The 12,578-nt window shown below is 43.8% G+C and overlaps 1 protein-coding gene across 1 annotated transcript; it reads left to right on the top strand.

Moving 5' to 3' along the window:
- Window positions 1–4,069: 4,069 nt before the first annotated feature.
- POLR2M (RNA polymerase II subunit M) lies at window positions 4,070–12,294 on the top strand. The gene is made up of 4 exons (XM_083183829.1): window positions 4,070–4,457; window positions 5,722–6,270; window positions 7,827–8,037; window positions 11,239–12,294. Exons 1-4 carry the CDS (start codon window positions 4,345–4,347, stop codon window positions 11,362–11,364), a joined length of 999 nt encoding a protein of 332 aa, XP_083039955.1. The 5' UTR covers window positions 4,070–4,344; the 3' UTR covers window positions 11,365–12,294.
- The last annotated feature ends 284 nt before the right edge of the window (window positions 12,295–12,578 follow it).

Below are 12,578 nucleotides of genomic sequence, written 5' to 3'. Positions count from 1 at the left end.
ACTAGCGATAGTGTGAATGGATGGCATTTTCCCACACACAACTGTTTACATTTCCATTGCCATTTAAGATTATCTTGTAATATTCATACTGATGTATGAATAAACCTTTTATTAAACCTGCTACATTTATTGCCTGATCAAGTCAGGCCCCCGTTCTCTAGTCTCGTTCGGTTCCACAAATAACAATACCCGTGACACTGTTGGTACTTCCTAGTTACCTTGCAATGTAACTAAGATGCATATTCAGCAAAAAATGTTGCCACAAACTGTCTAGTTAAGGCTCTGGTGAAAAACATCAGTATTGCATCCACCCCTGAATCAGGCCAATTGCTGTTTTAATTGGGCAAGCAAAATCGGCAAGTATTGTGGGTTTTGAAAAACCCATTGCTTAGCACAGGGGTTCCCAATCTTTTTTTAATCAAGGCACCCCTAGAGTATCAGAATTTTTTCACGGCACCCCTAGGCTAAATTTTTTTTAATTACATTGTGTTTATATATGCGATTCTTTGTGTCAGTTATGTGGTTAATGGCAGGGTTTGCTTCTGTTTGTACACATTTTATGATTGGCTGCCACCATCACTGGTTTTTCTCATAAATAATTAACCATTAATATTTTTAGTTGGTCCTGGACCACCAACCCAGGGCACCCCTGCAAGTGTCCTGAGGCACCCCAGGGAGCCACGGCACACAGTTTGGGAACCACTGGCTTAGCACATATACCACAATGGTAGATCATGCTGCTTGGCCAAAAAAACCATCTTAAATAGACCCTAGACCAGGGCTGGGCAATTGCGGCCCTCCAGATGTTGAGGAACTACACATCCCAGGATGCTTTGCATTAGTTTTGCTATGTGGCCATGCTGAAACTGATGCAAGGCATGCTGGGATGTGTAGTTCCTCAACATCTGGAGGGCCGCAATTGCCCAGCCCTGCCCTAGACACATTCATTTTAGGATAATAAACACCAAGCAGACATGGGCAAGGAGTGCTATGGCTAAGATGCCCAAATTATTTGGGGAACCCAGACTGAGGTAATATGGTTGTCAGTAAAAGTATTGGAATTAGCTGCTTGATCCCAGCTTGTTGCCCAATCTAAAAACAGGGACTAGCCAATACTCATATACTTTGGGTGGCAGGCTCTTCCCCTCAGTAATGGCCCACACTGATCCATCTCTTGCACTGCTCTTCTACTCCCGCAGACACATCTGTGCTAATCAGTGAACACAAGAACTGTTGGGAGAACATGTTTCTCCTTGATTACAGCCTTTGTGAAAAGAGCGGGGGGAGGGGTTGAGATCTGATATTAGGACTGTTCTAGAATGGGACCGGTTTATGATATTAAGATCTCTTTTCAAAGAGAAATCTCCTGCATTAGGATGGAAGATGATTGTTTTTGCGTTTAACAACTTGAGTGGTATGCCCGGAAGTTTTCTGGGCTCAGCTGCACTGCCGCTGCGGGCTGTCCTGGAAAATTTCCGGCATAAAACTAAAATGAAGGTGTGCGCCAGTGGTGCATGCAGCTGTGCACCACTGACACATCACCTGTCCAGGCACCCCCCCCCCCCCAGTGGCAGCTCTGCTCTCCCCTCCCATCACTCCCCCTCACCTCTCAGCTCCGGTACGCCGGAGCTCCCCTGCCCATGCCGCCATTCAGGCAAGGATACAGAGGGGGGCGAATGGGGCAACCGCCCCCCCCCTAGGCTATAAAACACCTACTGTCAGCCAGGACAAACAAACACTCTCTGAAGTCCTGCTACGCTACCTCCACCCTCCCTCTCCCTGGCCGGCTGCTAGCTTTTGTCAGTGGAGTGAGCTCCCAGACGCAGGTCACATTAGATGCCTCTACTGCAATTAATCAACATAATTTGTTGATTGACACTGCTTTCATCTTTTCAGAGTCTCCAGTCCACAGTGCTGATAAGAGGAGGTCCAGGAACTCAGGAATTTTGCCAGCACGGTAACAATACTTTGCATAACACTAAAACTGCTTCAATATTCTCCTGTGCAATTAATGCTTTTGACATTTTTACCATTGAAAAAAGGTATGGAATCTGAATTGAATATAAAACATTCTCCTGCATATTTTGAACTGATGGGTAGAGGGCAGGCTGCTTGAGTGTTGTGTCTTTGACATAGATATACAGATAAGCTGTAGAAGCAGTGGTCAGTAGGAGTCTGCAATGCAGTGTTTACACTGGATTCCATGGGCAGGGAAATAGTATGGATAATCACTGTTTTGAAAGTAAAGTAAAAGTGGGATTTTTTGAGTAATAGGATTTTCTTCCAATAAATAACTGGGAAAGAAGGGGAGAAATCCCCAGTAACCTAAAGGGACAGAGGATTCAATTAGCATCAGTTTTTACAATATATTTATTTTTGTGATAGAGGAGTCACTGGGAAGGGGAGGAGTCAGGACTGGGAAGGGGAGGAGTTGCAATGGGAGGAGTCAGGATGAGGGGGAGGGTCAAGATTAAACAGTAAACCCCCCCCCCAGAAGACCCTGCCGCCATTAGTTCTAGTAATAAGCAGGTGGCAGGCTCAGGTATGTTGGGGGCGGCTCAGAGGGACTCGGGATTTTGAGCGCCCAAGTCCTCTCGAGCTGCCCTGAACATCTTCGAGCCTGCCACCTATTATGATTGGCCGCTGGGGCTTTGGCGTATAATCGCAGGAGAAGAGATGAGGGGGAGCGACAGGAGGTGGGGAGAGACGTAGGGGGGGGGGGGGGGGGGGGGGGCACAGCTCTGTGGCCGGTTTTTGCTGGGGCAGGACAAACCTGTCCTGGTATAACTGTTTCTGCACATGTTACATCTGCCCGACCTGCAGTGCAGATAGTTTTTCCCATTTTGAGAACAAATTTTTCTTGTGATTATGTCTGAATTAGGCCCATTGTGCTGAGTGGGAAGAAACAAAATATCATGGCTCGTATATAGTTGCAAACAAGAAACACAGCAGACAGCAATGCTAATATAAATACTTGCAAAACTTCCCCAAATATATTGGGGCAGATGTATTAAGCCTTAACAAGAGTCAAATGCAAGGGTGATAAGGAGAGATAAACGTCCAGCCAATCAGCTCCTTACTGACTTTTTTCAAACACAGGCTGTAACATGACAGTTGGCAGCTGATTGGCTGGACGTTCATCTCTCTTTATCACCCTTGCATTTATCTCTTGTTAAGGCTTAATACATCTGCCCCATTGTTACTAATGTCCTCGCACAAGGCCCCTGCGGGTTAGAGATACCATAGTCTCTGAACTGCGAGCGCTGGAGATATCATTTGATGGTCGCCAACAATGGAAGGATTTCTCCCCGGCTGCGAATGGATGATTATGTAAATCATCCATTTGCAGGCGTGCGGGGGGTCGCGCGTGCGAGAGGGGGGGGGGGGTGGACATCACTGTGGGCGGTGTCTGATAGACTTGCAAGGCTAAGAATTTCGCAGCCTTGCGAGTCAATTAGAATAAGGTCCTACGTGTACCCTACTATAGCGTCAGCTGTAAGATGGTTCTGTGCCGATACGATGTTCAATAGGTATCAATAGCTGGCAAAACTGATTCTTAGTAAATTTACTGTACAGCTCATGGCTTATTTTATTTTGGCAAAAATTTCTAAATTAAACATTGTCAGTCATTCTGGACCTGGTTGCCTTCCATACGCACGTAGCAATAGCTACCTCCGTAGGGGTGCGAGCAATTTTAAGCCATTTCGGCCCAGCAAAGGGTGCGGGATCGGCTTAATTCAGGTGCCATTTTCTGCGTTTAAACGGCACCCGAACGGTGCAAATAGGATTGACCCCTACGACTCAGTAGTGTCATCTATGGATGGCAATCAGTGGTTACCAATCGAATGGTAACATTATTGGAAAAAAAATCCAATGGTCACCTATGCTATGGTATACCATCTATGGTTTTGTCCTGTGAAGGTTATGATTATCCCTGTTCTAACTTACAGTAAATGTCCCGCGGGCCAATTACAGGGGTTCTCATATCGATGGCAAACCATTCGAAAGCAAGCATAAACATCGATGATTGGGACAGCGTCGATGGTCGATGACCGTCCATCCTTAGTATCATCCATTCCCCAGCGCCCGGGAACCAGTGCAGTAGTTTACGCCAACCGACAAAAGCTGCTGCCTATCAGTGCACGGACATACCAATGTGCCGTGCGCTTTACTGCGCGCACACCCTACATTACTGCCAGTGTCCAGGGGGAGTCATTACAGTTATCGGGCAAGTTCTGTTAGTTTGTTTTACTCTCAATAAAGTTCGGCTGTGCTGAATATGACGCGCCATCATGGCGGCGCACAGGGTGTCACTCCGGTAGCAATGCCAGCAACATAGTCATCATGTCTGCCCCGGCAGATCGCGGCAAAACGGACTCCGTGGGCGATCTCCGCGGGAAGACCATCGGGGAGCTGAAGGAGATCCTGGAGAGACAGGAGAAGCTGCTGAGTAATACGTAAGATGCGCTGATACAGTAGCGGCTTGTCACTTGTCATGTGTACTGTATGTGTAGCAGCCCCAGGGGACGTAGCCAGGGCTAGACGCTTCCTCTCCTAGTTTGCTGGCTCATAGTCCATGTTGTATCCCTTCTATAATGTTTATATACAGTACTTATTGGGTCATGTACAGTAATCGAAATAACTAAAAGGGTGATTTATCAAAGTTCACAGAGAGATGAAGTACCAGCCAATCTTCCATGTTATAGGACAGTTCGGGGGGAGATGTTTAAAAACCGGAACAGAGGGGAGGGATGCTTGTGACACCTGTCACCAGGTAGACGAGGAGGGAGTAATTACAGCCTAGTGTGCTGAGCCTACCCATACCTCTCAACATGATCCTCTCCAGGAGGGACAGAATGCTCTTTTCCTGGACTTCCCTCTTAACATATGATTACCATCACCTGTGGTTAAATACCTTTCTTATCCATTAACCCATTTAAAACAGGTGATGGTAATCCTACTTTAGGAAGTGCAGGAACAGAGCATTGTGTCCCTCCTTGAATGGGTCATGTTGGGAGGTATGGCTTACTTGTATGGGCCAGGGTAGTAAAAACCGTAACGGGGAGGCTGTAATCTCTCCTTCCCCCATCTCCCCATCTCCCCAGTGACAGCTGTCACAGGCACCCCCTAGACAGGACACTACAGAGTTTGATGAATGGAGTCTATCCGGCGTTCTGTGGTCAATTCCGGTTGTTGTGTTTTTGTTTTTTTTGCTTAGTCCCAGTTTGGAGCTGATTGGCTGGTACTATATCCATACCTCCCAACTGTCCCGATTACTGCTGGATTGTCCTGCTGTTTGGCAACTGTCCTGCTGTCCCTCCTGTGGGTGGCAATGTTCCACGAGTGTAGGGGCAGTTGGAGGAAGCCTGAGATCACTGCTGTGCAGAGCAGCTGGTGATCCCTAAAGAGATACTGTGCGCAAGCGGGGACGTGGGGTTGCGGGTCACAAAGAATGCAATTTTTGATAATGTTTGTGGCTATAAACTGTGGTCACATTCCAGTGACTGACCACTGTGGGGGTGGAAAGAACTAGTATACCAACATCTATGATGCGTGCACTCCTTGGACTTCTATGGAGCAAACAGTACGGCATGCCATGATTTGTATTCTCATCGCGTCATAGATGAGTGTGGCTACATCTGTATATTTACTTTACTTGTGTATTATAAATACACTTGCAAAATCATTTGCATTTATGTATGTATTTTTCTTTTTCGGTAGAAAGTTTATTTCCAAGTTGCCAGACCGAGGAAGAAAGATTTTGGATTACCGCGATAAAGTGAGCTTTGCTATTGAAGAGCATAAAAGACTGAAGAAGACAACAGATCTCTTATCAGAATTTGTTTTAGAATTTCAAGATAAGCTTAATACAAAAGAGAACAGACCTAATTCATCCGTGCCTCAGGGTAACGCACCTCCAGCTTTAACTCTGCTCACGGAAAACTTGAGCACTGATGCCAACACCACCGATACACCAAATCTGGAAATAACACATTCCACCATACCTGTCAATGTAATTCTGGAGACCCCCAAACATGACTCTGATTCAGCTGAGAAGACAGTAAATGCTTTGGTAAATGACTTAAAAAAGATTACTGTTAAAGACTCTGAGGAAGCGATAAAGAAAGACACATCAGGGACTTCTGATGAAATGAAAATAAACAGTTCCAGCCTGGGTGCCTCGTTGTTCCCGAAATCCCATTACGTTGACGTTATTGAGAGAAGGGAAAGAAATCCAGTTCGTAAGAATGAAAAATTCAGGACTAACAGGTATACATTTAATTTTAAAATGCAAAAGTGTTTTACAATATTAGTCAATTTGTGACTATATGATTGAAAATTCCACCTAATTCATTTCTATTACAGAAAGTAGGGCTGCTGATTACATCAATACACATTGATCAGCGGTAGCCAGTCATTTCTTCTGTAGACTACCTACATCATTGTCCCTAATGACCTCACTACCAAACCAAAGGGAAACTCTCTTTCCTTGTCTTCTGTTTTCCATCTGCAACATTTGCTTTTGTAATTTCATCAGCTCTGTAGGCCTCAATGCTATCTATGCAATGTATCTTCACACTAAACCCATCCCTCCATCCTTTCTTTTGCGTCACAACACTTTCCGAAACTTAACAAGGTCAAGACCACATCTGTTGGTTCTTCCTCCTTCAAAGGTCACCCTACATCAACCTCTTATTCTCTCTGCTGATAAAATCACCCTTGCTACTGTGATTCCATATCTGCAGTTCCCTCCACTGGCTCCCTATAACCCCCCCCCCCCCCCCACCCCCTAATTTCTTAGTCCTCATTGTCACATCTAAAGATTTTAATAAATATTCTCCCAATTACAATTCCATGACCAACTTCATGATTTTTCCATCACCGCAGGGAGGGTCAGGGTTAGGCTGCAGGGGTGGGGAATGATCCGGGTTAGGCTGCAGGGTGGAAGAGGTTCGTATTAAGCTGCGAGAGGGGATGCTTCTGTGTAGGATACAAGATTAGGAATAGGCTATGGGACGGCTGGGTCAGGGGTAGGACTAAGTATTGGGATGCATGGGAATTCTGGTCAGCGGGATCCAAATGTTGGTCTCTTGACTGCCAGGATTCGGACTGCTGAGATATTGTACCTGTTGGGAGATATATTGTTATCTCTCCTTTACCTGATAGACCTCAATGTGATGACTCCTTAGAATTCCGTGAGAGAGGGACCCTGTATGAAATGATCAATAATCGGAGACCAAGTATGCAAGGTACAGCTCTGCCTTTAATGGGGGGCGTATAACATATTTATAACATTACATAGGATGTAGGTTCGACAAGCTAATAGGCTGGCATTTAGGTAGGTGGGTACAGTGTCTAGGGAGGGGTGAGTACAAGTTACCATATAGGGGCATAATGTAGCATACAGCAGTTTCGAACAAATCACAAAACATACAGTTATCTGGAAAGTGCACCACACAGAGTAAACTGAAACAGAATGGGGAAGTAGCAACACGTGACATGCAGGAAAAGAAACTTACAGAATGTGCAGGAGAAACGAAACTCAGAAACACATTAAGAATGTACAGGAGAAACGAAACTTAGAAGTACATTAAGACAAGATGGCTGATTAACCCTTCAGTACCCAACCCATCATAATAGCTAACAATCAAAGCATAGCCTAAGATTTGTCTGCCCAAAACTATTGTCAACTGGAAGTCAGAGCTTGTTTTAATTAACAGAAAGAGCTTGCAAAAAAAATTCTAAAAAATACATTGCAAAAAAGAATTGAGTTCTCGCTACAGACCGTTTTGGCATATTCGTTACTTAGATCATTTTATTTTCAGATTGACACCACATTCCGACTGCTCATCCTCAAGTCAGTCACCAGGAGAGAGTGCTCTTAGATTGTCTGTGGAGGAGCGAAGGATTCAAGAAAAGAAACATCTGGATGACATCACTGCAGCTACACTTCCACCACTGCATCATTTACCTGCACAGTTACTACCACTTGAGGAATCTCTAAGCCTTCAGAAGGCACAGCAGCAAAGTTATGAAGTAAGGAATGCCTTTTATAATGAGCACACATACATTGTATTCATGGACCACCTTTTAAATAGAGCCTTACAATAAATTGGTGCTACTGTTAGAGCAGATTACTTGTTAGAGCAGCTTAAGCTATGACTGACTAGAATTTGGACTAGTAAATTCCTACTCACTTGGGGTTAGCTACCCCAAGATTTCTTGAGGAAAAAATACATACAATAATAAATCTCAAACTGGTTCATCAGGATAATTTTTTTCATGTTTAAATATTAGCCTTTCTTAAGGCCCCCATACACCTATGCGATTTGTGCCGATTCCAACAGATCCTGCCGAGAAATCTGCCTAAATCGCATGTGTTTGACATCTGATCCAATGCACGGTCCTGTGTGCATTGGAGTCTGAGGACGGACCTGCCTGCAAGTATGACCTCTGACTCTGATCCCCTTCCAGCATCGGGGACCGGGGTCACATGCGCAGATGTCACGTCAGCTGCCCACACAGGGCGCCTGCAGATCTGAGACAACACAGAGGTGTCTCAGCTCTGCAAGCACTCGAGAAATCAATTGATGGGGGCCGACCATCGAATGATTTTTCCCCCCGCACCCAAGACTGCAAATAGATGTTTATGCAAAGCATCCATTTGCAGTCGTGCAGGGGATCGCGGCGGGTGGTGTCTGGTGGACTCAGTGGCTCTCCCCACATCCCCCTCTCTGCAGGCACATCTCCCCGCTGAAAACACTATGCAATAGCGGTAACACTCTATGCCTCTTATCACAACATCTAATAGGAACACCCTGCCCGCTGACATATAGCGCCCACTCTCCATCAATACACTATCTGTGCATATAGGGAGAAGCAGCATTATGAAAGCAAAATAAGTTGTACTCCTCTCATTTCCTTCTTAATGTATCTGGTACTCTTCTTGGCCTCTGGAGACTACCCGGTACTGGTAATCTCTATCCAGGGTTTTTCCCGTGAGGATATGGAGACAGCAGATACAGTACATCTGTATTTATATCCCTATATCCCTGCATGTCTCCATATCACAGGACTTGCTCACCTGCCATACTTAAAATGTCCAAACCCTTAAAACTTGGCAACTGGTTATAGCAGCCCTGGTTAGTAAATGGAGATGAGAGACAACCTTGGAATACCAGACACCACTAACTACCCCTAACATATATAAAGCAGGCAGTAGCAGTTTTGGGGAGACTTTCTTTATGACCCCACCTTACGTAATCTTTGAAAGGGGACTCTGACCGAGATTATATGCCAATCTTAAACTAAAATAACGACCTGCTAACATGGTTACATGCGATTCATACAGTTTGCAATGGCAGGTTTCTGTTACAGTGCTGCGGGACATTGATATAGGTGCATATTGACACCACTGATTTGGGTAATAAATCCTTCTCTATTTTTGCCGGCTGTCTGCATTATTAAACATTAAAGTGAATTGCGCTGAACCAGGGAACTACATTGCCATGGTGTCATATGGCATTCCGTATGCTGTCAAATTGAACACTGTTATTATATGCTATGAAGTGATATACGGAACTCGCAACCTGCTCTATTTATTGCAGGCAACAAGAGATATGATCTACAGTGTAAAGCTGGCCATACACCTACAGATTGATTGTCAGATTGGGCTGGTTGGAACAAAAACCTGACAATATCTGAATGACCGTTTTTGGCAGTTTTCCAGCATTTCAAAGTAAATGGTCAACTGTCATTTGCTCTCATCCATTACCAGGTTCTTGTTCCAACCAGCCCAATCTGACAATCAATCTGTAGATGTATGGCCAGCTTTACTGTCAAATCAATCCCAGTGTAATACCAATACTGTTATCTACCCTATCGGGCTACAAAATGCAACAGTGAGACACTTCTTTTTTCCTCACAGGGATCTGTGAGCTGCAATATTTGTTATAGACAATAAGGGATCTTATTTACAGCATCACTGCTGAATGAATGGCAGCACTATACCGATGCTGTTAACTACCCTCTTTTTGCTACCAAGCAATGAATGATTAAAATTTGTTACTGTATCATTATAGGAGGGCCAATACATGCCCTTTGATGTTTTGTCTGGGAATAAGAGTGTCTCATTCTGCAGATGGTTACTGTGGATTTGCAACGTAGTTATCATCTGTTACCTTGTAACCATTACAGACAATCCTCTGGACCCTACACACATAGCAATGTGTGTAGGGCTTCTTAGCTATGCTAGGTCGGCCTCTGCTGCAATGCTGTCGCTCAGCACACATCACTGACAGACCACACACAGCGCAAGCTGACAGCGCTGTGTGCTGAGCGTGCTGATAGCATCAGTGTTCTCCGGTGGAGAACACTGGGAATCAGTGAGAGTGATGGTCACTGACCATCAATCTCGGCCATTGACAGCGACGCGCAGGGATGGGCAATTCTCCTTTCATTATCTAGGCTTGCAATACAATTATCGTTTTTTCCTGTCTGTATGTTTTTTTATATATATATATATATATATATATATATATATATATATATATATATATATTTACAGTATCAATAAAAGTTACATTTTAAGAATTAGACCAATTTATCTTTTGACCCCAGCTTTGTATTGATTCCATCCCCCATTCCTCCTTGAGCCTCATTGCCCTAGGCCAGCGGTTCTCAAACTGTGGGTCCTGACCCCAAAGTGGGTCCCAACCTTCTCAGCACGGGGTCCCGACTCCATGTTGCTGACCATCAGGCTGATGACTTTTCTAATCTCAGTCAATGATTCAAGGAGTCTGAAAAATCTGTTGAATTGTCTGTTATTTTAGACTCCTCCCATCAGTTTGTGCCTCCACAATGCTGCCATGTATGGGCTGTCTGCTGACTACACATGTGATGTGATGATCTTTTGTAGCAACTTGCTGGGGTCCAATAATTATTATTATTGTCTAATGGGGTCTATCTATTTGAGCTCTAGACCTTCCCTTACCAATTTTGGGAAACTCTTGATATCTCTGTACAAACCCAACATACTACAGCAATATTAAGACCTATTCAATTTGGAATAGAAATTCTAGATTATCTATAATAAGAGTGCCCCCCAAAAAAGCGAGTACTTGCCTTTTCGAAGCTGTACAAACATGAATCGGGGCCATTGTCTGTCAGATGAGTGCAGGAACAACTTCCTTGCTTTGTTCTTAAATAATAATCTTTCTTTTTTTTTTTTTCCTTCAGGAAATTCAAGCTAAACTTGCAGCACAAAATCTATTTAAGAAGCTTAACCTTAAAGAGGGAGCATTCAATCCTGAGGGAGATTCCTACATGAAATACATGGATCAGAAAAGTGAAGCTGAAGAGTAAACGGCGGCTGGATTGAGGCCTGCAGTGGAGATTCTGTAATGTTTGTTTCACAACTAGCTGCAAATTTGCATCTCTGTCTCATGCACTGCAAGCTGTTTTACGATGCAAAAGTTTTACATTGTTCTAGGTTACTTGTTATTTTTTTTGCCAAATAGAGATGTGTTCAACTGACACCCCCCCCCCCCCCCCCCCTTCTCCACCTCGCTGGTTCTTTTTAGTGAGGTGGAAATGGCGAGACTCGCTGCTATATGCTACATTTGCGGCGAACCTTGCCGTTATGGGGATCGGATTTCCCTGGAACATTGCATCCGGCGAGGGGGTTGGATGGCGAGGATGGCTTTTCCATCCTCGCCGTACAAACACCCTCGCCGCTGCTTGCCGGTACCATTGAATATACCCCAAAGGGTTAAAGTTATTTTTAAAAAGTTAAATCTGTAAGTTTTCTCATTACCTTCATAATGGGACCACTAGGGGAACTGTTGTTTAAAAGTTTATCTGACAAAGGCATGGGGAAAAATAGGCATTAATATTCTGTTTTGATGGAAGACTGTGATGGGAATTGTAGGTCAGAACAGTAAAAATTAATTTTTGTTGGCACTAAATCGGGCCTAGGATAAACGTTAAACAAGAAATATATCATATGGCAATTGCAGATATCCTCATAATATTTTATATACTTTGTCCTCTTGTCAATTGAACAAAGTATGGACTATTTATTGCCGAATTTCAATCTACCAAATTAATCCATGTGATTCCAAATCTCCAGATGTAACTAGGTCAATAGTACATCAGTTCCGTGCACAATACACTTGTGATATTTGTTTTTTGTGTTGACTAGGATTTTAATGGTGTGTGTTCATTTTCTACACCAGGTTTGGAAAATACATTTTTAAAGTTGTGCATTTCAATAAAATATATTTTCTATATTAAGTGCATAATATATTTGTTACAACTTTTTATGCTTAAAATGCCAGAATTCCTTTTATTTTGCGCTAATGTGCCAAAGGTTTAAATGTATGTTGTCATTCTGCTTAAAGCATTGTGTAATACCTACATCCACAACGAAAATACAACATGGCAAATATATTATCCCATCATTGTGCTTCCACTGATAATGAACGTATCGATCTGCCTTTGATTGTATTTGTAACTCATTACCCATGATTATGCCATCACTGTACACAAAGAGTGCATCTAGGTAAGTCAAAGACTCT

The sequence above is a fragment of the Crinia signifera genome, chromosome 4 (assembly GCF_055691185.1).
Source record: "Crinia signifera chromosome 4, ASM5569118v1, whole genome shotgun sequence".
Lineage (NCBI taxonomy): Eukaryota > Metazoa > Chordata > Amphibia > Anura > Myobatrachidae > Crinia > Crinia signifera.
This window is presented reverse-complemented; position numbering and strand designations above follow the sequence as displayed.